Source organism: Parasteatoda tepidariorum, chromosome 4 (genome assembly GCF_982258835.1).
Source record: "Parasteatoda tepidariorum strain Cologne lab strain chromosome 4, Ptep-v5.0, whole genome shotgun sequence".
Lineage (NCBI taxonomy): Eukaryota > Metazoa > Arthropoda > Arachnida > Araneae > Theridiidae > Parasteatoda > Parasteatoda tepidariorum.
The window spans coordinates 7,511,501-7,539,292 of record NC_141758.1 but is presented as its reverse complement, the minus strand read 5'-3'; the positions used below and the strand labels follow the sequence as shown (position 1 = coordinate 7,539,292).

Here is a 27,792-nt window from a genome sequence, read left to right as displayed (position 1 = left end):
TAAAATTTGCATACAAATAATTATTCTACTAAATTACGTGCATATTATACTGCAATTTCATGGCTATCTTATACTTTGTTGGGGGGCTGTGGCCGAAAAACCACTTGCTGCTTAAGTTTTGCACACCAGTGTATTATTACTTATTTATTAGTACATAAATTTTTAATATTGGTATTTTAAGAAACAAAAACTTTTAAATCATTTTTCTTGTATTTTTGCTATAATTTTTTGAATTATCTATCTGATATCTGTATAAATGTCTTCGTAAATGAATGTCTTATCGAAATATCAGACTACTTATGCACTTTCTGGTCAAAAGTATCTAGACTCCCACCTCAAGAAGTGGAGGCATAATGGTACGGGTAATTTTCATGACTTGGGCAAAGTATCTTAGTTCCTGTGATTGAAAGCATGCACTCTAAGATGTATATAGACATTCTCAACAATGTTGCTGTCCGAGAGGCATGGTAGCTTTGGGTTCAGAGCGTTCTCCTTCCAATGAGATGAACCGGACTCGAATCCCAGCGTCTATTGGTCGATAAGAATTCCACACCCTGGGCTCGCACCAATCACAGAAAAATATCTTTAGTGGTAGGCAGATCATTGGATAGAGTCCCCTTGCTATCATTCTAACCGTCAGAGGTTTTTGTGGTTTTCCTCCATGCAACAAAAATATGGGTTAGTTTCATCAAAAAGTCCTCCACGGAGGCAAATTTCTCCCAATACTTGATCCAGGAGTTCCCTTATCTTCTGTATTGGATTCAAAATTACAAGGCTGTAGACCATGGGTGCAACTCTTCAGTCCTGGGGACTGAAATCAGTCTTGAGAAAAATCAATGGACTAATAAATTCTATCAATTAAATTTCCTTTTTTTTTCTCATTAGAAATTTAAAAATTATTTTGGTCAAAATAAAAAAGTACTATTATATATTAATGAAAACATATGATATGGTAATGTCAGGACTTTTATTTATCTTCTTTTTGTCAGCTTCACTAAATCTTATTCTTAAAGTCTTGACAAATTGGATTGGTTGAACTTCATCTATTTGTGTAATTAAATTTGTACTATTGCTGAATCTAAATCTGGTTGAGTTTGCTTCCCCCACCCTAACCTATTGTCACGCTGGCCAAAGTTAAATCCAGATTATTTTTTTAAAAAGGAAAGAAATTATAGTGCTAAAACAAAAAGTAAGTAACGGTAAAGTGAAAAATAGAGATATGAATGGTTTCAGGTTGTTCAGTAATAGTTGTAAAAAAATATACAAGGTTAGCTGTTATTTTTGTTTTGTTTGGTAAAAAAACCTAAAATAATGAAGAAAAAAAATTTAGAAAAAATGATCAAATGATTGATTTAATATGTAGGCTATTATCAAGGAAAGGTAAATTTTGGTGTCAGTGAGCTAAAAATTTATAAAAGTTTGGTAAACAACGCTAGATAGTATTATTCGGTCAAAAAATAAGTTCAGTCTTGAAATTTTTTTAGAGTGGCACCCTTGCTGTAGAGAGAACATAAGTATTGGCATACCCGAAATAGATTCGACTGTTCGGCGACGGTTATAAATATAAAATGTTGCTGTCCTAACTCCATGACATTATTTTGGGGAATTTTCATTCCTCTTCCTATAAAATAAATACTCTATTCACATTTTTCAATATGTGCATAGACGTGATTTGATGAAATAGGAATTCAAAAGTCTGAACTACATAGGAGACTTCGTCCAATTCAAACACTCATCAAACTGACATGTATTATGTTTAATATTGTTAGTTTTTATTATTTTTGAATCAGGATACAAGACTTAAAATGGTAAATAAATAAACAAAATAAGCAAAAGAGAAAAAATTTTAATTAAATTTTATTTAAGCATTTATTTGGATTCTAATTTAAAATATGGTATTTTTATTTATAATGCAAAATTATTGCAATTAGTTTACACCTCTTATAATTGTATATTTTTAAAAAAAATGTGTATTTATGATTTCAGACTGATTTGCTGTCTTATCACTGGGTTACATATACATTGAAAGAACAGGTACGTACTTAAGTTTTCTACTTCTTATATTAAAAGTAGTGCTGAAATGTTGAGCACAGTTTCACTTAACATCAATAACAATGTTCAACAGTATCTAGTATTAAATACAGAATTTCTTCTTTATTGTATTATTTTTTCTCTTTTTTTTGTAAGATTTGAAATAGAAGATTGCCATATTGTCTTAGATTTTTTTTAATTGTGTTAGATAATACATTTTCTATATTTTTCTTAGAAAACTAAAGTCACAACTAAATGAATTAATGATGTACTTTTTAGCTAAATCAGGTTGATATTTAGCTTTGGTTACTTATATTAGTATTATATAATTAAACTGAATATCAACTTCTATCAGATTGATATTTGACTTTATGTGATATTGATCAGGGGTCTGTCCAGGCCGAAGTTACTACTGTTTAGCGGTAGCTTCACAAATTCAACTAGGAAAAACGGTAGTTTCACAAAATACTTATTCTTAAAATTTTATTTTTGTATCCCTTAAGAAACGAAAATCCATATTTTTGTGTTGATCTTTTAATATAATTTTTAATTTTTCACAAATTATGTCTAAATTTTCACAAAATAGGTACCTCTCAGAAAAACCTAGACAGACCCCTGTTGATATTAGTAGATTTTGTTCATTATTTTTAATATAGATGTTATTTTTTACTACAGTTCAAAATCTTGCAAACCTTGAAGCATGAGGTTTTTCATAAAACAGAACTTTGTATTATATAGTTCATTTCTCATATTATTCTATCATATATCTTGCAATTATTTAAACATCTGAATGTGCTCAGTTGCTTGTGCCATAAGTAATTAAACTAAATGTCAGAAACTTTTTCTTGCATAACTCTTATTATTTGCTATGTATGTGTTCAGTTGCTTGTGCTTGGTTATATTGTTAAATTAACCAGGAAACAATTAAACTGAAAATCAGAAACTTTTTCTTGCATAACTCATATTATTTAAGCATCTGTGATGTATGTGCTCATCATTTTAAACGATAGTGTATCTTATTGAAAATATTAAATCCTGCTGCATTAATTGAAATATGTCATGAAATAAAATTTATAATTTTTAGGGAGAACTGCTTCAATTATTGTTGTTATACTACAAAGTCGTAGAACATAATGTTGAAGATGTTGAAAAAATGTTTGCCCTTTTTCAGGTAAAAAAAGTTAAACCTATATTATGAATAGAATTGCTTGTGATTATACTGGATTCAAAGCAGGATCCATGGCACTTATAATAACAATTAAATAATTCCTAATAAGCTTTTGTTTCATAATTGTATACTGCAAAACACCTTTTGATAAAGTAAGGGAAGAAGTAATAGAGACTTGACATTTGTTGAATAAATTAAATTATTCATTTGCATCTTCCTATAGTGGAAAAAAAATTCCTGTTTTCAATACAATTTTAAGGAAAAGGATATTGTAAAATTTATGTCAAATTCAGGTTAAAATAAGCTTTTGGATCATTTTTAAACATTTTCCTAAATAAGGATTAAAGATCTAATTTTAATGAAGATTAAAAGTTTTGATTTATATTTTTTAGAGTCATGGATTTGGATTAAGACAGTCTTTTCGAATGGTCAAATCAGATGACACTAAACATTTAGTGGACTCTATAGGGTATGTGTTGTCCTCAACCCCACTTATAATGTATACAGAAAAAAAATCCCTAAGTTGAATGATTTTGTATTTTTAGTTTTGAATATAGATGTATTTTTCTTTCTAATTTCTTTTTCAGTTACCTTGAAAGCTTTGTTTTAATACAGTGCTTTGAATTGGAATTTCTCTTTAAATGTAAAGAAAGAGGAATGTAAGTTTCATTTATTTTATTTAGTTTAGTTATTTAATTATTTATTTATTTTGTCCTTTTTTACATCTATGATTTTTATGGGTTACACACTTAGACATGTAAATTTATATTAAAATGTAGAGCCAATTTTTGGTATATTAAAACTAGCATAACCCAAAATTTTTGACAAAATGAGAATTATGAGTGTTATATCATTAAATCAAAATGAGTGTTACATTATTAAAAATTAAGTTTTTTTTTAACTTTCTAATCATGTATAATAATTTTAAATTAATTTAATAATACAGTGGAACATTTTCCATGTTTTTTTTTTTACATTGCCCATTTCATGCATTATCCTGCCTACTGTGTCATTTTCTGCTGGTTCTTGAAGATTACCTGAATTTTTCTTAAGTCGATATCGCATGTATTATCTGCAACACACATCCTCATACTTTTCAATTCATTCAATATTTAAACTTAATGCCTGTTTCCGATGATAGCGATGAAAACAATGAAGTTGAGCAAAAAAATTAAGAGGATAACTGATCTAGATTTTGAAAGTGTAAGAACTCTGAAACATTTGCTAATGTAAACCAGTGTTCCCCAACCTTTTTATCACCGCGGACCTGTCAACGTTTGATAATTTTACCGCGGCACGCAGGGGGGATGGGGGACATTGATTATTTATAATCTAGATTATTTTGATTTATTAATTTTTTTAATTATATTTAAATATGCCTTAAAAATAAAATACAGTTTCACCAAAAAATAAATATAAAGTGATTTAACATTTTAACTTACTAGAACGTTAAATCAATGAGAACCCTGAGCTTATTTCTTTGCAATGAGACTGTTCCATCTGAGGGTTATCAGAGACAATGATACAATACAAACATTAAAAAATTTATGTCACTACTTTCGGGGGGACGTCTTTTTTAAAAATTAAATGAAATTTTAGTGAAATGCAGATATTTTTAGTTTGGGATATAAACCTAGGAATTTAAATTCAGTTTCAATGAAATGGGTGGTCCGGTACCATTTGATCCACGGACCGGTACCGGTCTGGGGTTTGGGGAACACTGATGTAAACCATAAAGCAAAGTTGCAAATAATAAGTGTAGAGGATTATACTATTGAGATTATATCTAAAAAGCAAACATGTAAATGTTACAAATTTTTTTCTAATAGCTTATCTCATTACTATCAATTTTTGAAGAATACTTAAATTTTTTTTCCACCAATTTTACATTATCCTGCTTTGTGTGTTTTTTAGCTCTAGTTTGACGGAAAATGTAAAATCGGTTTTCCACTGCATTTCCTTCAAAAATATAAATAATTAATTTAATTACAGAACTTCTGAGGCCTACAATTTTTTATGGATACATATTAAGAAAGAAATATTATAATAATGTGTATAAGTATAGTTATTTGTACAGGCTTTAAGTAATCAAATGTTTTACGTATTATTTAGTACTTTTAAACAGTAGGTCATCCATTTTCATGAGCATAGAAAGTGATATTGTGTGTTGATTTTTAAACTTTTCTTGTCAAAAAATTTTCTATTTTTAAAATTTTAATAAAATATAAAACTTTCTCATATACCGAGGAAAAAAAAAACGTGGAAATTGTATTTTATTGGTTTCTATTTTTCAGTTATCATTTATATTGTTTATTATTGTTCCTCTTCAGAAAATACATTCACTTGACAGTGGATTAAATCTATTTCTGAATGCGTTCTCTTTCATTTAGTGTAGTTGAAAGAGTAATCGGAATTTCATACTTTAATGTAATGCAATAAAACTAGCTTAGAAATCATCAAAACTTTATGATCTGAATAAAGGTTCTACCCTGTAATAAACTACAGTCAAACCCCGCTATAGTGAACATGGTTTATAGTGAACTCCCGGATATAGTGAACGAAATTTTCGGTCCCGTGCCTTGCTATACCCGTATAATGTTATTTTTTGTGAATATAGTGAACCAAAAAAATGATGAAGTTGGATATAACGAACTTTTTTCTGTCTTCGACTAATTTTTTTCTTCATTTTTTTGTAATAATTTTGAAATTTCTACTTCAAAATAAATACATATACCGATTTTTAAAACCATCTATAGGTAGCGATAAGCATTTTTTTCTTGTTTGCTTCTTTTATCTTACTTTCCCATCCCTAAACAAATCAAGTAGAGGTTTCCAACCCAGGCAGATGATGTACCTGTAAGGTGTCAGTGGGATCAATATGCATTTTCTGTCAGAGGGAATGAGTAATTATTCATTATTGGTCAAAGAGTTGGACACTAATATGTGTTGATAAGGCCCTCATTTCAACTCCTTTTTGCTCTCAGTGCAGTTAAAAAAAGCCTGCAGACAAGTGTCTCAAATTTAACTATGGCGAGCAGTAAACGTAAAATGTTCTCCATTGATGATAAAATGGGCATAATCAGAAAAATTGAAAATGGATGTAATCAAGCTGATATTTGCAGGGAATATAAACCATCCAAATCTACAGTTCGTAACATATGGAAAAATAGGCAATTAACAATTTCTGCTCATGAAAAAAATTTAAATGGCAGAAAAAAGTTTAGAAAAGCAGACCACAAGGATATTGAAGAAGCATTACTGAAGTGGTTCAGCATTCAAAGAAGCCGTAATCTTCCAGTATCTGGACAAATGTCGATGAATTTGTTAAGCGATTTAATGAGATTACTTTAATGTGCTCGAATGGGAGGTTAGACAGGTTTAAAAAGTGGACTAACAGAAATTCAGGAAAAATTATCTGAGAGTCGGAAAATGTTTCCATATCTGATGTTGAGGACTGCTCAACAGCTAAAGATTAAAAAAAAAAAAAAAAAATTGTACGCAGGACGAAGAGTAATAAAAAATAAAACATTTTTTGCTGCTACATAATATTTTTCAGTCATTTATTTGAAAAACGTGTAATAAAAGGGAGGAATTTGGAAACCCTTAGTTAAATAGCCCGCATAATGAATATAGTGAACTCTCGGTTATAGTGAACCAAAATTTCGTTCCCTTAAAGGTTCACTATAGCGGGGTTTGACTGTATTAAGTGTTCTTATTTGGAATTGGTTCAAAGGTGCTAGACTTCGCACATGTTTTGGCATGAGCCAAAAAGTGGCAGAAACTTAAATATTGCGATCTAGACTAGTGAGGTATTGTTAGTAATTTTTTTTCCCCAATTGATTGTAGCTAAACATAAGTCAATAGAACGAATAATTCCAAAGTTGTTAAGGTTTTTATGTTCAAAATGAGCGATTTTTAATTATACTTATAAACTTCTGCAAATTTTGAAATATTAGCTCCTTTTCTTCTTTATTCTCATTCGATTAGGCATGAATATAACAATTTGAAACAGTTCTTTGCTTGCATAGATAGCATTGTCAGAGCGGGAATAGGTACAATGCAAATTGTATTCATTTTATATGTAAAACCAGTATATCTTTTAATTTATTAGTTTTAACCTCCTGAACGGCCACTTGGTCTTATTCAACTAAGAGTCAAAATCTGCATTAAAAATAATAATTTATTTGTATTAACAACAATATTTAAGTTTCTCTCCCCTTCCCACCAAATGTGTTGCCCTGCAACTTTTTTTACCTTCATTAAAATGTATTTAATTGCTTTTTGTTTCGTAGAACTTTTTTTTTTTTTAGGTCTATTTAAAGTAATATTTTTTATTATGTTAGTGCTTTATCTTTCTTCTTTGTTTGATTTCTTTTCATGTTATTGAAAAGGATTATTTTAACTCACAATTTAACTGTTTTTAATTTTTACTTATGTCAGAACACCTTGTGTTTAGGAGAAATTTTATCATTTAGGGTTTTATTTTTCTTCTCGATTATAATCATTTCTATTCTCTTAAAGTGTGTTCTCGAAAATGCTTCAGAATTACTCTTCATTGACTTTTGTAATAAATTGTGATAATAAATTTATTTTTATTTAAATTTATAATTGCATAAATATCTACATGAGTTTATTACTTTTTATTTTCTCAATTCTTAGGATAGCTGATCACTATTTATTGAAAAATGAGAAGGCTTTGATGGTAATATGCAAAGGATTATTTTTCTTTGATTTTTTAGTATAATTATGTGTGTCATATTATTTATTTTGTCCTTGATTGTTATATGTTTGTAATTAATCTATGCAGTTAATTATTTTGATGACTACTTCATATTTCTGAATATCAACCCGTCTGTATGTAAGGTAATTGTATGCTTTTTCTTTGAAAATTCACCCAAAATTCAAATGAAACCTGATGTTAACAATATAATGTGCACTATCTTTACAGTAACTTTCAACTTCCCATTCTGACTATCTAGCCATCTTAGTTTATTTGTGTACCTTTGTTTTGAAATAGAAACCCTTTGAAACTTCCATTAAATTCTTCCTTTCTTACTTTTGTGCCCCCTCCCCCTCTTTTTTTTCAAACCCCTCAATTTACCAATCCGGTAGTACATCATCAGGTTACAAATTTTCAACTTGGCAAAAAGTCAAACAAAATCATAGGCTAATACCAAGAGCTATCTAAATTCTGTAGGCTTCATGTTTAAATTATCCTTTTCATCTGCTGGTTTAAATATTTGTTTTTTTATGTGGAGAAATTTTAAGCTACAGATGATTAAACTACACGAGGTGCATTTCCTATTTGAGTGTTCTTTCTAGAAGTTTAATTTGTAACTGTTATTTTGTATACTTATACATTTTGTATGTGTCGTTTAGCTCTATTTTTTGATTTATCACTAATGTTGAATCAACAGAAAAGTAATTTTGTTGGTTATTCATATGAAATTTTGCACATCTGATTATAAGCCTACCACCTACACTTAATTTTTCAAAAATTCTGGGCTTTTATTCAGATATATACGGTAATTACTTTAGTTCTGTATATTTCATGATGATTTCCTTCACGATTGCAAACAGCCTTTACTTTTTTTAAAATATAGAATTTAACTGAGTCTATCTTGCGTCTTGGTTGCCATCAAGCTCATTCTCCCATTTTGATGGCGTGGTTACTTATAGCTCACTCATCAGCTAATCCTGACCTGATTGCCCATTGTAATAAATTGGGAAAGCTTGCCCTCCAGTTGAATGTTTTTGATTATTTGACATCTGCACTAACGGCTAACGTTTTCTCTACAACTGGGGTAAGTATTTCACATTTACGGCTTTTTGAATGAATTATGAATATACTTGATACAGTGAACTCCTTTTAATTTGTACACAGATAATACAAAATACTCGGTAATTTGAACTAATGTTATTTTCCCATGAATTTCTTATTTATAATGTTAAATTTTTATCTATAATTCAAACCTTTGCAAAATTTTCTTTGTGGATTCGAAATCTGCAGTGAAAATTTTTTTTTTCAATTGTTAGGAGTCTATTCCCTCCCAATTTTTAGAAATTATGATTGAAGAATTAATAAGTATTTCAAGATGAGTATATAATGATTCAATATGTACCCTTTTGAGTTTTAATGTTAAAAATAACTTATTTTAAGCTATTGATGATATTAAAGATTGTTGTTAATGATGTAAATTTAGACCAACTAAAACATTTATCAGGAAATATTTTAAATGAATCTATAGGGAGATTATTCACTTACATAAATGTATGTAAATTATGTGTTTATGATGTATCAATTTATAATTTTAAAAACATTATTGGTAACTAAGTGTGTAGGTCATCATTAAAATTTACGAAAATTTTGAAGTAATTTTTTTTAAAATATTGTATTTAGTCTGATTAATGTTATATTTATTGTTATTATTATTTTTTTAATGAGCGCCTGTTTTTGAATTTTAATTTTTACCCTTCCCTTCTCAGTTCAAATTAAAAAAGGGTCTTACTGTAGATCATTTTATTTCATTTATTTATTTTACAATCATTTTCATATAAACAGTATATACCCATTGATTTTGTTTATTTTCAGATAATATCAGAGATATCTAATAACATTGTCTACAATTTGTTATCTGCAATTTTATCACTCTTTGAACTGCAATATTTGGGACCAATTACGGTAATTATTTATAAATAGCTATATTTATTGCTTATTTTTATTTATTTTTAAAATGAAAAATGTTAATATATTCAGAGTTCCTACAGGTCACGGAGAGCAGGGAAAAACTAAAATTGACAGGGAATTTTATTTTAACTCTAAAGTCAAGGAAAATTCCTATATTATAGTTTGAAAATAACTAGTTTTATTGACAGTAACAATAATCAGTTATTGAAATTCGAGTTTAAATGGTAACATTATTATGATTATTTGTAAATATTTCACATTTCGTTTTTAAATGGTAACATTATGATGATTATTTCTAAATATTTCACATTTTAGTCAAACTGGCATGTTTTTATCCTCATTCAATGATATTTTTTTGTTGACAAAATCTAATATTTGGTATTAAAAATAAAAAAGTATTCTAATGAAAAATTATGCATGGCATTGATAAAATATAGTCTGAATTTTCATTGAAATTTACCTAAAATGTTTGGAAAAGTCCTCGAATTTTTTTCTGAAATTGAGTGGGAGCCCTGATATTTTTCTCAAGAATAAACCAACTTCAAAACATAACTGAGCAGGCCAAAAAAATGAAAATAAATAAGAATAATTTTTATATTTCAGAAATTTACACCATATTCAACTAAAGAAATGTAATGATTTTTAACTGATCTTTGAAAAAAAAAAAAAAAAAGAAATTCAATTATACATCAAAATATCATAGAAACATGTTCTAAACTATTTTATGCTTTTACTATTTGTTTTGTTTAAACTATTTTATTTTTTATTTATTGTTTTAAAAGGATTCTGTTCTGAACATTAAATGAATAAGCTGCAAATTTCACGAATTTCATTAAACAGGAAGAAAAAAAAAAAAAGATGATGCACCAAGCAGCAGTATTTTCCCCCAACATTCTGCAAAACAAGTTCAGTTCTTAAAAGAATAGACTGCAGTAATTTAAAGTAGAATCTCTCCCCCTCCCCAGGTATTTACATGAACTTTTTTTGCAATATGCAGTCATAGCAAAGTTCATTGTTGGATCAATAGAGTGTGTCGAAGAACAGAGAGGAAAAGGGTGTCTGCAACACACAGGGTTGGAACAGCTTAAATTGCTCCATTTTTTCTAAAAATTGCACCAAACTATTCCAAAACTGTAATAATATTCATTGAGCAACAAAAAGCACAACTTTGGTGTCAAAACTGTGCTCAAAAATCAGTTTTGTTGCTCCAAAACAGCAAGCAATTTTACTTTTTCCCAAAAATGACGACTATCATGTTTAGTTAGGCGTGTTTTTTTTTTACATCAAATAGAGTGTGTTAAGTAGTTATTACTAAAATAACGAAATTCATTTGTCCAGTAATTCTGCTTAAGCATTATAATGGGTCAAATATGCCAAAGATCGTTGAGGGAATCTGAATAATAAGTTATGATATACCCTTTAGGACAGTTAATTCTCTGACATTGAAAAAAAATAGTGTGCCTATAAATGTAAAGCAAAATTATAACCAAACTTGAAATGCATATGAACAAAAGTCTTTTTCTTATAAATCTCTTTTCTATCTTTTTTAATTTTTTTCTATTGCTTAAATTTCATTGTTCCTTTTACTAAATACAGGGGTTTGATCAATCATTTTTAAGAGACTTAATTATCCAAAACTCTTCTTGTTTTGAAATTTTTGTTTTTTCTATCAATAAAGAAAAGAATTTTAAATGTGTACATTGATTGATGGATAAAGAGGTAGAGAATTCATATTTTAATTTTGCTTTTTGTAGGAAGGGACCTATAAATATGGAAATCCTGTGTCCTAAAACCCATAGTTTCCAAAGTATAGCAGAATCACTATTGTCATAATATAACATTGTATTAAAAACATTGAAATTGGAAAAGCCATGTGTGAAGCACCAACAAAAAATGTATAAATGACGAGAATTTACTTCAGAATAAGTGTAAATAAAACAAGTCCAGAAGTAATACCTTCTAATTCGACATATCATGTTGTAATAATATCATGTTTAAAATTTCAAATTTGGAGAAGCAAGTTGAAGAGGCCAAAAAAAAAAAAAATTCATCAATGGTTTGACAGCCCTGGGTGGATCTTGGCCTTCACGAAAAGTTTTTCCCATGCTAACCTTATTCTTACTAGGGTTTTTTAGTTTTTAAGACCAAAAGGTTTCAAAATGTAAAAATGTTACAAAACATTAACAGTTACAAAGGGATGACAAATTACAAAACATAAAATTACTGTGGAATCAGGCGCATCAAAAAGTGATTTTCGAATACATTGTTAAATAGGCGTTACTGAAATTCGAAGTTCCAGTGTCCTAATAACATTGTGGGTTGTATGTAGTTAAAAATATGAGAAACCAATGTAAAAAACGTTCCAAAAATGAAGTGGACTTATGATAGAATAGTTGTGAATCCAGCAGTTAAAACAGTGATTACAGAAATTCAAAATTTATGTATTGTAATGATACCATATTAAAGATATCGTAGTTTACAAAACCATGTAGAAATAAACAAAGAGAAAAAGCCAAACAAGGTTGTGTGTCCCACAATCCCTTTCTAAAATTATCTGTGCATAAATGATTTTATATATTATTAATATTGGTATGGTTTTATTATTAATGGTAGTAATTTTATTTAGTTTTAAATATTGGCATATCTTTAATTCATTTTCTATGTATGATTGTATTATTTTAAAGCATATTTTTACATATATAATAATAATATAGAAAAAAATGTTGCATTATTATGATTTTTTTCTGTTTAATTACTGATTTTTTAATGTAAAATGGTTTATTAAAACTTGGTATGAGAAAAAAGTATGAGTTAGTATTTATGGCACTCACTGTATAATGATCTTAAATATACAACATCCGTTTTTGCCCAGAACATGTGTTCCGTTATATTGAGTGAATTTTTAGTGCGAGTCTACTGTTTTTTTTTCCCTCTTTATATTGAGTGTCGACTGGGTTTTACATTACATACTTAAGACGAGCATGGTAATGTGCTATTTTTTATTTTAATTTTTTGTATTTTATAATGTATTATTTATAGTTTAATGATTGTATGTATAATTTGTTAATTTTATGTACATTAAAACATAATAATGTATTGTTATGTTTTAATGTAACTATTTACTCTTTCTTATTTAATGAGTAAGTATAATTCTTTTTTCATTTTTTTCAGCCTTTGTTTACTATTGCTAAAGAAACTTTGAAACACCCATTAGTTGCAAATGATTTTTGGAAAAAGGTAGTGTATAAGTTTGTTTTTTCACATTACAGTCACCAAACTAAATTTTCACCTCTAAATAAAAGCTTTTAATGCATAGTTAAAAACATTTAGAAAGAACTTTTTTATTAAATAAAAAACAAGATCAAAATATGTAACACCTATACTAAAGGTATCAGAATATAGCTAAGCTTTTCATAAGCATCTCTGTTCTGCCATTGAATGTGACGTTGTAAAGCAGTGTCGTGTTTGCTTAGAGGAACCAAAAGCCCAATATTTGCAGCGTAAGGTTGCCAGCCCATTTTTGAATTTTTTTTTGTTTATCCATCGCTAGTAATGCTGGTTCAAGACGATGCCGGATAGTTGGAAGACTCAAGGCAAGCCAATCATTGAGAAATGTGGTACCTGTTGTAAGGGCCACGGGGTTTTGAGAAATGGGGTATCTACTTTGTGGAAACAGTTCACAATGACCAGACTAACCATAAAAATGCAACAACATAGTCTCAAGACGTATATTTGATACATCTAGCCAAAAGACATAGGTCTGTGATAGTAACGACCTGCATAATGCAACTGGAACACCCATTTCACAGATAACAGTTGCTCAGAGATGAATGCAGGTGGCCTGTAATCTGCATCTCTTTGACTGTGAACCACAAAAAGAACAGTCTAGCATGGTGTGGAGAACCTTTGTCTCTGATCAACGATGATTAGGGACCGATTTTCTTCGGTGATGAATAACGATTGAGTCTGGTCAGCTGCTCAAGACATGCTCTCATCTAGGGAGAACCCGGGCGTTGATATCATCTCACTAACGTTGTTGAAAAGGACCACTGTGGTCAAGTTGGTAAGATTGTCTGGGCAGGCATACAGACCTTCATATGTTTGATCATGTTCAGGTCACCATTACAGGGATGAGATATGAGATTAAATGTGGTTGGATGTTTTAAAAAGTAATTACTGTTAAATATGCTGCTACTGGGCAACTTGATAATTAAAAACTATGTTATTTTCAATGAAAAATTCTTTAATTTATGCTTTTTTCTCTCATAAATTTTTTTTAAATTTATTTTTTTCTGTCATTTATATATATATATATATTTTTTTTTATGGAAAAGGGTGAGGATAGTGGAATTAGAGAGCTTTTCAATTATTATGCAGAAATGTTTCCTCTAGAATTTTGTCCCGTTCTTGAGCTTTGTGCATCTTTGAGTCTTGCTAACAAAGAAAGTTGCCTAAAGGTAAATTTTAAATCTAATTACTTCTAAAAATAAAAAATGTTTTTACATCTATTTGCTTCATTTTTGTTTTAATACATTTAGTATTTTAGATTAATCCAATATATCTAATTAAAGTGACATAAGATATAGTCTAGTTTAAATATTAAAATAAACACTTTATACGATGTCTGTAACAACATTTTTGAAGCACATAGTTTGAGTATTTACTGAAAAGCTGTCACTGTGTAAAAACTGCTGTTTTTCTTTAACGTTTTGATATTGTAATGTGTCATTTTTGCAATTTACTACAGTTTAATTTTAAAACTGAAATTTTCAGCTCAAACTTATTAAGAGCAAATTCTTTTAATCGATATATTTTTTTTTAATAATTTTTAAGACAGCTATTATAGTTTTACTTGTATTATATTTTTTGATAAGCGTCTATTTCTATAATTTTTATTTTTATTAAAGTGTGTCAATTGTTTTCCCTATTAATAGGGTAATATTAGAAATTAAGCTTTATACTGCTTAAATATCTGTAATTTGTCAAATTGTTTGGAATTTGTCGACTCATGCACGTTTAGAATAGTAAAATCTTTACTTTAGTTTCTATATTTACCTGTTCTTTCTTGTCTTTAAAAATAAGGAAGGCAATTTAATTTATTTGTGTAATAAGAAGTTGTGGATTTGACTGAAGTCTTAAAAATAAGTTTTCTTAAAATCAATTTTAAAACAATCAAGAGAAAACTATTTGCATGAAACTTTTAATATTTACAAAATATCTTTCAAATATTATAATTTTAAAAACTCAGATTTTTCCATTTTGTTTCTTATGTCAGGTTGTTGAACTTCTGAAATGCATTCCTGTTTATGCTGAGTATTTAGAGAATGTAGATGGACGAGATATTGCTGTAACGCAAGAACAAAATGTTTTACAACTAACCAGTAATCGAGTGCTCTATGGAGATAGTTAGTATGGTTTAGAGTGTTTTAATTTATATTATAGTACTGTGAAGCCTCTAGGACACGACTACTCTCTGTTCCACAGCAAAATGGTTGTTGGTGGAGGTGGGTCATTCTTAGAGGTTACCTTTATTGACTTCAAAATTCTTATCAAAGTTACATAATTTTCCTCAACTGATAACTTCTAAATAACTTCTTCTTTTTTAAAATTTAACTTTCAATTCTAAAAGTAAATCATTGATAGTATCATGTTTTGTGCTCTCTGGCTGCAACGGGAGCTTGTATCGTTAAAAAGCTCTCCAAGTAAGAGCCTTACACAAATTTGAATCTATTTTGATCTACTTATTTGTTTTGTTAAATTTTGTTTTCATATTTTTTTTTTTGTGTTTCCTTATTCAACTTTTTTTATATTTGATGCAGATGTTTGCCTGGTCGCGAGGAAAGGTTTTAATGGTCTGTCCTAAAGTTTTTCTTCAACACAAAGTCTATGGATAAAATTCTGTGCCTCCCAAACTTTGTCATAAATAGAGGTGGTCTTTCCTGGAGGTTTCACTGTATTCTAGATATTGTCTATCTGTTGTCCGACTATTAAGGCTCATTTGATTTGATTGAACTATGAGCTAAAAAAACAAATTATTTTAATATTTGAAGAAGAAAAAACAATCATCTAAAGTTTTAATAACAATGACTTTTGTAAAACCTGTTTGAAAAATTAATTTTTAAAATGTTCCTCCCATCTGAACTTACTGAAATTTTTAAATAAATTTTAAGATCTAAGAGTGGGATATCCCCTTACACCCACTCACCAAAATTCAGGAGGGTAACACAAGTGCTTTTGAAGTTGTAAGAGAGAAACACACACAAGCTCTTTATTTTTACATTTTATCATGACAAAAGGAATGAGAAGTATTTAAAATCAGCAAGCATATTCAATCAATGTTTGGTAGTTAACAGTGTTTCATACTGATGAAAACTGAAAGGATAAATATCAGTATTTGCTATAGAATTTCATTCATAAGATATTTTATTCTAAATCTCAACCGGAAAATAAAAGTTTTTTGTTTGTAAATTATATATAATTTATCAAAGACTGTTTTTATCACTATAAAATCCATGAACTAATGAAATTTTTTCATAAAATGTATTTCTTTCTTTTTTGTTCTCTATTTTTTAGACAATCTTGTAATACCAAAAGGAACTTATGGCCTGGTTACCAAAGATAAGGGTAATTTTTCTAATACATTTTGTTTTTGCACTTTTTCAAAAAAAATTTTTCCATCTAATTATTCTTGGATATTTTTGTTAAATATTATTGTCCTATTTTATTCTTTTAATTTATATTAGTTTATTTTAATAACTGTTCTTAATTGTATTATCTTCCACTATTTCAATTGCATTGCTTTTCATTCATGCTATTCTTTCATTTCTAATGCATATCAATAATTAGAGTGCTTTTTTATTTATATTATACACACTAACACATTAGTTGATTTTTCAAGAATTTGGTAATGTTTTAATCTGTATCAATCAAGTTTTTTGGATGCTCTTATAACACTGGAGTACTGAAGCAGTTGATTCTAAAAAAATTATTTTTTTGTTCTTTTGCTACAAATTGTACTTAATTTCACTTGTTAACACAAACTATGCTTTTTGATATATCCTCCTATCAGAGCCACCTTTCCATTTTAGCAACCGAAGTTTCATTTGCTGTTCCATTGACAGCAATGTTGTTTTACTGTCCATTAGAACGTCCACACTAAACCGTTATTCCAAAATATCCACTGAAATTACATCATCTGATTTAGAAAAAGTTTCAAAAATGTTATTTGAACCATTATTTCTTTTGATATTATTGCTACTGTGAATGACTAATACTGGTGGTTGTTTTCAATCGCATGGTGGCTTTGGTAAATGTCTGAACTATGTACTTAGTCTAGATAAGTGCCACTGCCCAGTATGATGTACATCAGTGTTTTTTTAGGTCAAGTCCCACTGTCTAGTTTGCATTTAACCGATACTTAGAACACTTACGCTTATCCTAATCTATTCTGAGCAGATGGTGAAATATCAAATAAATATAATAATATCAATAAATAAATTGATATCAAATCAGATATAACAAATATTTTAGACATTCACCAAGATGATGTGATTGTTGACATTCTCCGGTAAAAATCAACATTCTCTTGGTTTCAGTCATTCATGGTAACATTATCGTTTAATAAATGTAGAACACCTCGAATGAAGGAGTAAAATGACCCCCCCTAAATTCTAGGTTGTCTTAACTTATAGCCATTTTGAATCGATGTAACTTTCTTTTCAAAGGTTTGACGAATTTGTCGATCATACTTTTCACGTTTTAAAATCATATTTTCTCTTTTTTGTAAAATCTCAGTCCACTTGTGTGGTTTCTCTACTAGTTAAAATATGTGGTTTTTGCAGTTGTCTAGACATGTTTTTTACAGTTGTCTAGACATGTTTTTTACAGTTGTCTAGACGTGTTTTTTTTTTCTTATCAAAAACGGCAGTGACGAAGCAGTATATTATTTTAAATGTATTTTTCACTTATGAAATATTATTTTAAAGGATGCATTCTTGTATACATTAATATAGAAAACCAAAGTTGCGTTATTACCAACTTTTCTCTTAATTACATAACATTTTTAAACATTTCTTTGCTAAAATTAGTCAAGTATTTTTTTAGCTATGAGTTATTTATGTGCACTCACAATATGTCTTCTCACTATATATATTTGTTTTTCCAATATACAGTATACTCTTGATTTCTCAAAGTTGAAAGAACGCTAAATAAAAATTTGAGATGTGAGTTTTCAAGATAACAAGTTCAGAACTAAATATGTTCTAAAAAGTGTAAAATATATTTTAAAATATTACTCTTAAATATTGAGTCTTGAAACATAACAATAATGACATGAAATGTAATGACATTTGGCCATAAGTCTAAATACAACAAAAATCATTTTATTTTTAAAAGTAAGACAAAAATATTTATGCATTAAATAAAAAAGAATTGGTGTACAATAATTTTACATTCAGATTTTTTCAAAAAAATTTTGACATAAGGTTTTGATAAAAAAAAATAATAAAAAAAACTTTGACATAGGAATTCAAATCAACTGTAGGTGGATATATAATGTCAAGGGAGGAAATATTTTTTTGACATAGCAAGGTTTTTGAGATATCAAAGTTTGAAAATCCTGTATCTAAAAATTTTGTTTATATATTGGAACATAAATTTTGTTTATATATACAACGTTCATTTTTTTAACAAATTTTGAGATATTTCCAAAATGACAGAATCTGTCCAATTTTGTCGTATTCGCGTTATTACGTCACGTTTTGTTTGAACCTCAAAGGTCATTATTTCGAGCATCGACTGTATATTGGTTGTTAATATGTAGATTGATCACAGCCTTTCTTTATTATTCTTTTTGTTATTACTTTTGAAGATTAATTTTTTATGTTTATGATAGGTAAGGAAGGTTGTTCAGTTATTCAGTGGAAAGTTCTTCTGAATGGTTGGCAGATATGTTTAAGAGAGATATTCACACTGTTACAAGAAATATCATTCAGTTCAGGTGATGATTTATTTTAGCGACTATCATGCAAATATGATTTTTTCTTATATTATTCTCACAATAAGTTTTAATTTTCAGTGTCACCAGAAAGTATCATGAAAATGACAGCTGTTGCAAAACTTGTGGACAACATCCTTAAAATGGACATTCAGCTGAGCTACAATTTTACACATCTCATAAATATTCTGTTTTCATTTTTACAGAGGTGAGCTTTAATAACAATATAATTCCTGTTTGTTTAAATCCTAAATTGTTAAACTTAAACCAGGATATAGATTAGCTAATTTTAGATAGACTATGAGTTAAAATCATAACTAATTTGGATGTTTCCTTTATTTATCTCTAACAAATTAGCATAGCTTAAGGAAAAATGCTCTTATTTATTCTATTTTAATTTTTTTTTTTTTTTGAAAGTTATACATAAGTGACAAATTTTAATGTTTAAAAAATTGAATTCTCAAGAACTATTTGACTGATTTCATTCAAATTTTGTATTTTGCCACATTAAATTGCATCCTATAGTATGAGGCAAAAAAATTTACTATCAATAAATAATATAAATAATCATGAATATATTAATTGAGACGAAAAATTTTCAGTTTGCTTAAAAAGTTCTCAAGGTATGGTGAAATACGCAGAAAGTGTGAGTAACTTTGAAAGATTTAGGCTTTTCAGACTAACATTATTTCCTAGATAGCGGCTGCCGTCCATATTTGGAGGGTCAAGAATCAAAGTCTGTTTAAAGAAGGGCATGTTTATTGAGAGAAAATATGCTTTTGTGTATGATTTTAAGACATAGTCTGCACTAACTAATTTGCATACTTGAGGTCACCCCCTAAAATCATAGATTGAGTCTTAGTATGTGAAAATCCAATCATGCCTTTAATTCTTTAAACCCTTATGATTAAATCTTATCTAGTAAAGATCAGTTCACTAGATCAAAAAATATTCTTAGTGTTCCTTTGTGTGTGTGTGTGTGTTGTTTAACAAATTAAATACAATTTTTGAATTAGTGTAAGAGTCAAAATACATTTTAAAAAAACAAATCCATCACTAAGGCATTTGAATTTTAGCAAACAATTTTTATAAAAACCAAGGTTTATGAAATAAAAACCAAAGTGAATGAAAATTGCCATGTAGAACACCTTTGATCTGGAATATTGTTGATTATAATTATATTTTTTATTTTATTTATTTACGTTTTTTTTTCTTGAAAAGCTGAAATTTTCTCGAAATTTTATTCCTAAAATTAAATAGAAATCATTGTTTAAATAGATATTGCTATTCTAGATGTAAAATTTTGAGTCAGAGATTAAAGGATTTTTTCTGTAATTTTTTTAATTTCACTTATTTATATATTTTTTTATTTATATATATTTTTTTACTTATTTTTTTAATAGTAAAATTTCTTTCTTTATAGATGCATAAACACTCCATTTACACCTCTGGAATTTATATCAATTTGCATAAATATAGCTGCCTCATTATCAAAAGATGAAATATCAGATGTATGGCAACAGCTTTCTCAGATTCGCCTTCTTCCTTTTTTGTCTCATACACCCAAAAACACATTAGAATTGATTGGGTAAGTAAGTTAATAGTTTAAAAAAATTTTATCTTTGTTATCAATGCATCAAAGAAAAAAATGTGTATCATTTAACTACAGTACACTCTCGATTATCCGTGCGCGGATTATCCGGTTTGCGGTTTATCCATGCTCCTTTCGGAGTCACAAAATATTTTTTTAAAGAGAAACATTTTCAAGATTATGATGCATGTAAAATATATCTTGTCAAATCAGTCTCGCCATTTATTAACAGAATATGAATCTAATGTTTTTATTGATAATAATCGCTGCAATAGTGATTCATGAAGTTATAACACTACCAAATTTTTGAAATCAATATTCATTATTGGATGCAGTATATGGAATATCATGGTCAAAGGTAAAATCGTTATCACGATCGTGGAGAAAGATCACTTGATGAACAATCTTCTTCAGATATTGAAGAATACGATAACATTATTTTTGAACAAGGAAAATAAATCGAAGTTTTCTTGATGAGGAAAATTTGTTTCAAAGTGATGTATGTGAGCTTGACTTCCAGTATTTAACAGATGAGTAAATTTTTACTAACTGTGTTGTTAAATCAAATAGTGATGATGCAGAAGATGTAATAAATGAGGGAAATACAATTCCTGACTCTGCTGCTCTACAATCTGTGGAAACTTTATTAAATTGATTATATGGAAGAACGAGGATTTCAGGGTTCCCATGGTCCTTAAAAGTCCTTAAAAACTGCTTAGTTTTTATTTTGAAAATTAAGGGCCCTTAAAAGTACTTAAATTTGATTCACGGTCCTTAATTTCTAGCATCACTAGTTGGTTGGAACAATTTTTTTTTATCTTGGGAAAATATCCACAATTAAAAAGTACGTCTTTCGCCTAGAATGAGACCCTGCATTGAGGGTAGAATATTTTGAATGCGTGTGAGGGTAGGGGTTACAAACAAATGGAAGAAAGCACGTCCTTGTTGTTTTTTTTTCTTTTATTAATTTTTTCATTAAAATATTTCTTTCTGGATCACTCTGAAAGAAAAAAATTTAGTGTAAGGAGAGGGGAGCGTGATACTGCAGGTGGGTAGAGGTCTTGACTTATTTTTAGACAGTACTTAGAGGTACTTTATCAGCTGAAGACCTGCATTGACCTTCTACATCCATAGGGTTCGAGAAATTCATTCTTCTGATAGCACACGTGGTAGCTTTGATACTTCATTCAAATGTGAAATGTTAGAAATGCCAAGAAAGTGTGTTTTTAATAATTTATGGACACTTGATGAAAAATATAAGGAATGGATCAGCATCTAGTGATCGTCGCATGGCAAAGTGGATTTTTTTCATTGTATCAGTTTTTCTTCTGAAATTGAATTTTATAAATGACTCCATTTTTTTAATATTAGGGATATTACGAATGTTCGGCAAAGTATAATTTTAATCAGGAAAGTCATTTTCGTTGTTTTCTCATTGACACTTTTTTTTAAGGAGTGAAATGTTTGCTTTCTGTTTTCACTTTTGCTGGGTTTTTTTTATTTTATAGCGCGTCATTTTAACAGCGTTTCTGATATATTTTATCTCCACTTTTTCTTTTAAAATTATACAGATAATTAGATAACCAGTAAAATAGAAAATTGATTTTCTACGTTGCAAGTTTTGTCTTAAGAATTTAGGAAAATTTTCTGTTTCTCTTTTGCTTTTTTGATTAATTGTGTTTTTTTTATATTTATTTTGATAGCATATTTTAAAGAGCTTCTTTTTCGTCATTTTTTCTAAAACTCCGGCGATGGGAAGCACTTAAAGTGTAATTTTCAACGTTAAATTTTTCTTATAAAAATTGAGAACAATTTTTTGTTTTTATTTCGTTTGGTTTTCCCATTTCTTTTTTTTTTTTAAATGATGCGGCAATTTTAAAGAGCGTTACTCTTAGACATTTTTAAATCGATGTGTCGAGAATTATCGACTTAATGCACATATCGGCAGACCGATATAATTACTTTTATCTTAGGTGATGCATCAGGAATCTGATTTAAGACGCTCGTGGTTTAACGTGCGAGGATTCTTGCCTAATCGATGTATCGTGAATTATCGACGTAATGCACATATCATCAGGCCGATATAATTACTTTTATTTTAGGTGATGCGTCAGGAATCTGATTTAAGACACTCGCGATTTAACTTGCAAGGATTCTTGCCTGTGCTAACGCTATCAACGCGCTGACAAAGACTATTTTGATTTCGTCTCGCTGCGAAGATGTTGATTACATTTTTAGCTACGAAGATGATGTTCGTTTCGTGATATTGAATAACGACGAGTGAGGGTCAGCGTTGAAATATAGAACACGATGAATAGTTTCCTTATTATGCGCCGTTTTTGACCTTGGGATTTTATGTTTCTTGAAGATTATTTTCAGCGGGACTTATCTTGCTTTCGCTGTATGTTTTATTTCGACTTAATATAACGTTTCAAGTAAATTATTTTCAGTGAGACTTCTGCTACTTAGCGATCGTTGCGCATTATTTCGTCACTTTTTTTCTGTTTGGATTTAACGTTGTCAATTATTTTCAGCAGACCTACTGTTACTTGGCGATCGTTGCTCAATCGCAGTTATCTTAAATTTTCATATTCGTAAAATTTTGAACTTAATATATTACTGAAACGAAATCATGAATTAAAAAATAAAAGATTCTTTATTGATTTTTTTAAAAGTGATACAATTTAATATTTTATATATTTTGTATTTAAGTAATTTATATTTTGCCATAAAAAGTAATTTATTTTTAAAAATATATTTAATTCACGTTGCACCCCAGAGCCCAAGGTTAAGAAAACTAAGATGGGCATAGTAGGCCTTGGCCCTCTATGTGCTGTCGCGCCATTGAGTTTAGTTTTTTAAGTATAATAATTTGATTAGCTTTTAAACCAATAAATCTTCAGTCGCTTTTAGTTAAAAAAAAATTAACGAACAAAGCCTACATTTAATTAACTTGCTTTTATTTTTGAGGAAATTGAAACAGAGTTTGCGTTCTTTCTTTCTTTTTTTTTTTTTTTAAATTTGGTTGTTAGTTAAAATGACAAAATTTTTTTAAAACAAATAAAAAGTTAAGCAATGTTTTAACGCTTTTCAATAATTTAACAATAGTGCTCTTAAATATAGAATATCTATATTTTTTTAAAAATTCCTTCAATACATGTTCGTTTAATAATTTGTCAGATAGTGAGTATTATTTTTAAACATTTAAATCTTTAGTCTATTTCATTTTCAGAAAGGAAAATAATAATAAATAAATAAAAAAACTTACATTAAAACCATTTGACCATTAGTCAATACAACTTTATTATTTTAAATAAGTAATTAACAAAAGCCTAACAATGTTTCAAAAGCACATTTTTTTTTCAACAAATAATTTAAAAAATGTTTTATTTAAGTGGACATTTTCTTTTTTTTTTTTTAATTTGTAATGTATGTAAAATATTTTGTAACAGTTTTATTATTATTTTTAAAAAATCTAAATCGTTTTTAATTTTAAAAAAAATTAAAATAAAGCTTGTGTTTGTTTTTACTTTAAGGCAAGTCAATTCTTAAGACAGTCTTAAGTCAATCTATCTTTATTTTAATTGAAGAAATTAAGCAATGCTATTGATGTTATAGAATCAATTTTTTTTTAGAATTAGCATTTTCTTTTGTTATAAATTTATTTTTGATTGATTTAAAGATCTCTCATTGATAAATTTCAAACATATGTCAAATCGCGATGTCTGACTGACGATCTATCATGATATAAAATTTCTTACAATGCCCAGGCCTATTTTTACATAAACAATAAAAATTCTTGAGGATTTTTTTTTTTTAAAATGCTGTTTGATCACTGGGTAGGTGGCCGTTTTATTTGGCCAGATATTTGTCTATCCGACCATATCACTATTCATTATTCCCTATTTTATAATAAGTAATATATATATATATAAACCATATTTGCATCCAATTTTCATTACCTTTAATTTATTTGACAAATTATTGTTTTATAATTTCAGACAATGCTTTATTATGAACAAATTTTTTTTATCATCAATTATTTTAGTTTCTTTAATATCTATACAAGACACAATACTTTTTAATTGGATAAATTCTAATTCCATCTTTTTTTATGAATGATGTTTCTGATTCCACTATGTTTTGTTGTTTTTTCCCCTTCATTCACAATAAATTTTGTACTTAATGAATTATTTCATTTCATTTTCAATTTTTAGATATGGAATTTTTTCATTTTTATTTCAATTGATCATTACATCCTGCCTTGTCCTGTGTTTCAATATTTATGTTAGCACTTATTTTAACTATCATTTCTGTTTCTCAATTCTTAATTTTAATTAATAAGTTTTCCTTGTAGTTTATTTATTTCTTTTTTCCTGATTGTTAGGTACTGAATATATTCTGATTTTAATAATTAAATTTTTTATATTTTGTGATTTTAATAAATCTTTAGCTTATTATAATTAGGTTTTACTTGGTTTAAAATAATTGTCTTAACCTCAATAAACTTATATTTGTTAGTTTCTTTTTGTCTTGGTTCAGTATTAGTCACTCAAAATAATATTTTTATTAATTTAATGAATTTACCATCTTAATTTATATATTTCTATCTGCTTACACAATTTCTTTCTATTTTTAAAATAGAAAATTTTAATGTTTAATCTGAATTCTTTGAGTTTTTCTTTATATTCTTAAAAGCTATGTGAGGTGATTAAATGCAATTTAATATTAATTAAATACAGATTATTTGTATTAAACATTTCTTTTAGTTTTTTTTTTTTAAATTTTGTAAAGGATGACTGATTTGAAGAAAAGCTATTCCATTTTTTTAATCTATTATTATTAATCTATGATGTTTTATTTGATGATAAATAATCATTTTTAAGGTCCTTAATTTCTACAAAAAAAGTCCTTAATTTTTTTGATAACAGTCCTTAAAAGTGCTTAATTTTTGCTTTGATAAAAGAGTGGGAACCCTGGATTTGATTACGGTGACATTACCACGGTACGTAAAATATGTGTCGATATACGGCAAGAGATGAACAAACAGCAGAAGCAAAGACGCATTACACATTTTTCTAAGCAGTAAATGTTAAATTCCTAGTTTGATGTTATACAGCATGCAAATGTAAGTAATTTTTATATTTTTTGTACTGATGTTCATTTTTTCTTTAATAAAAAGGAGTTTTCGGATTATCCGTGTGACCCGTCCTGATGATTAACCCGGATAATCGAGAGTGCACTGTATTTTACATTCTTAACATTTAGTGTTTGTAAAGCAAATGTGTGGGCAACCACCAACCAAATTATCTTTAGTTCTACGAAAAATAACAATTTGTTGCTATTCTTAGAAATGTACTGCATAATTCAAATTAATGTGCTTTTTTTTCCCCTTAACCATTTATTCTGTTTTACAGCTTACTATTGAAATTAACATTTATTATTATCAAGGAAGTCAAAAGCTTTTGCATGCTATTACACTTGAGTGAATTTTTATAGTGCTGTTTTAACATTATATTGTGTTCTTAAAACAGCAAGTTTGCTAAAAGGACAATTCATCTGCTAATAGAAATTACTGTTATAATGGACTCTTACTGTACTATATTTATTAAAATTATTGATTTTTTCTCTACCAATAGTTCTTGTATGAATGTCAGCATTCTTGGTCAATTTATTGCTTCTAAGGAATGTGTTTCTGGAGAATATTCTGTCTGTCTCTCATTTTTGAATCTCATTTCAAATGTTTCTCAGGTAAACAAAATTTATTTATTATGTTGATATTTGTATGTACCAAAAACAGACATTTATTTAGCATTTAGTCTTATGTTTAACTTTTATATGTATGAAATGTGTATATGTACTTTTATATGAAGTTCTATAAACAGCGTTAAAATAATGTTTTTAGAAATGGTAGAAAAAGTATTTTACGAAATATAGACCAAAATTGACCGTTTTGAAAGACCGTTTGAAGAAAATTGACCGTGACAGAGCAACTTACTGCAACAAATGGTGATTAAAAAATCTGCCACTTGATTGCCTCTTTTTTCATGCACCCCATGTATATTTATTTATTTAAAAATATTATTTTATAATATTTTGAAAATTACTTTATTTCTTCTATTGGCATGACAGCCCTTTGTGTGCCCGAGCCTTGTTTTCCTGTTAGTATTCTTAAGATTTTAAAATCCTCTTCCAAACAGTCAAGAATCTGATCTTAGGCCTACCTCTAACTCTAGTTCCCATCGGTTTTTAATTAAAGATCTTAAATGTCAAGGAAGAAGAGTCCATTCGACAGGTGTTATCCGCAAGCTTTAAGTTACTTATTTCTATGTATTTGTTGACATCAACTTCCTTGAATAGCTTATATAATTCAAAATTATATCCTCTCCATAAGCCATCCATATTTATAGCACCAAAATTTTTTTCTCTAAAACAGCAAGGCAGGTCTGCTTGTGATTTAGTTAAAGTTAGTTAAGACAGGTCTAATGATTGTTTTATATAACATTATTTTTGTTCGTCTTTCAATTAATTTTGACTTAAGAAATGTTCTTAAGCCATGAAGGCATTGATTAGCTGCTATAATGCGTCTTTTTATTTCTGTCGTTTAAGGAATTAATGTTTGAACCGAGATCAGTGAAATTGTCAACAAGTTCGAATTTGGAATTTCCGGTTTCTAAAAATTTTTAATTTTCAGATGTTTTAATAATTGGCATGTTTTGGTTTTGTCATCGTTAACAGCTCGATGCATTTTTTCTGAAGCATTCTTAAGAGCAGTACCTGCTTCCAACAATGCTTTTTTTCTCCATGAAATTATTACCAAATTATCAGTATAAGCACTGTTATTTCTACCTTTCTTAGAATTTTTCATTTTAGAAATGAACCTTATAATGTTTATCATATTTTGAAAAATGCCTTACAATATGTTCAACTCCATAGCCTTGTAATTTTGAACCCTATCCAGAAGCCAAGGGAACTTCCAGATCAAGTATTGTGTGAAACTTGCTTCATGGAGAACTTTTTGATGGAACATTTCTTGCGTTACATGGAGAGGAAAAGCACAAAAACTTCCCACAGTTAGCCTGGCTGCAAGGGGACTCTAACTAATGATCTATCTACCACTGAGGATATTTTATATCAGTGCTGTGGTCGGTGCAAACTAAGTGCGGAATTCATATTGATCAGCCATCACTAGTATTGAAACCGAGTTCACCTCAATTGGGGGGCAAGCGCTCTATCCCCTGAGCCACCAACACTCAGAACATTGAGATTAAAAAGATAAATTATCTATTTCTCAACATTTATAGAATATTGAAGCACAC

At 28.4% G+C, this 27,792-nt stretch overlaps 1 protein-coding gene across 1 annotated transcript in view; it reads left to right on the top strand.

The window, feature by feature from the left end:
* Nup188 (nuclear pore complex protein Nup188) overlaps window positions 1–27,792 on the top strand; it is a 97,870-nt gene that overhangs the window by 15,505 nt on the left and 54,573 nt on the right. The window contains exons 10-24 of the mRNA XM_087160578.1: window positions 1,987–2,034; window positions 3,116–3,202; window positions 3,592–3,668; window positions 3,787–3,858; window positions 7,859–7,901; window positions 8,803–9,003; window positions 9,792–9,881; window positions 13,059–13,124; window positions 14,222–14,344; window positions 15,163–15,292; window positions 16,461–16,511; window positions 18,781–18,885; window positions 18,964–19,090; window positions 20,306–20,470; window positions 26,113–26,224. Of these exons, the coding sequence (XP_087016704.1) occupies window positions 1,987–2,034; window positions 3,116–3,202; window positions 3,592–3,668; window positions 3,787–3,858; window positions 7,859–7,901; window positions 8,803–9,003; window positions 9,792–9,881; window positions 13,059–13,124; window positions 14,222–14,344; window positions 15,163–15,292; window positions 16,461–16,511; window positions 18,781–18,885; window positions 18,964–19,090; window positions 20,306–20,470; window positions 26,113–26,224 (1,497 nt within the window). The remainder of the gene's footprint in view (window positions 1–1,986; window positions 2,035–3,115; window positions 3,203–3,591; window positions 3,669–3,786; window positions 3,859–7,858; window positions 7,902–8,802; window positions 9,004–9,791; window positions 9,882–13,058; window positions 13,125–14,221; window positions 14,345–15,162; window positions 15,293–16,460; window positions 16,512–18,780; window positions 18,886–18,963; window positions 19,091–20,305; window positions 20,471–26,112; window positions 26,225–27,792) is intronic.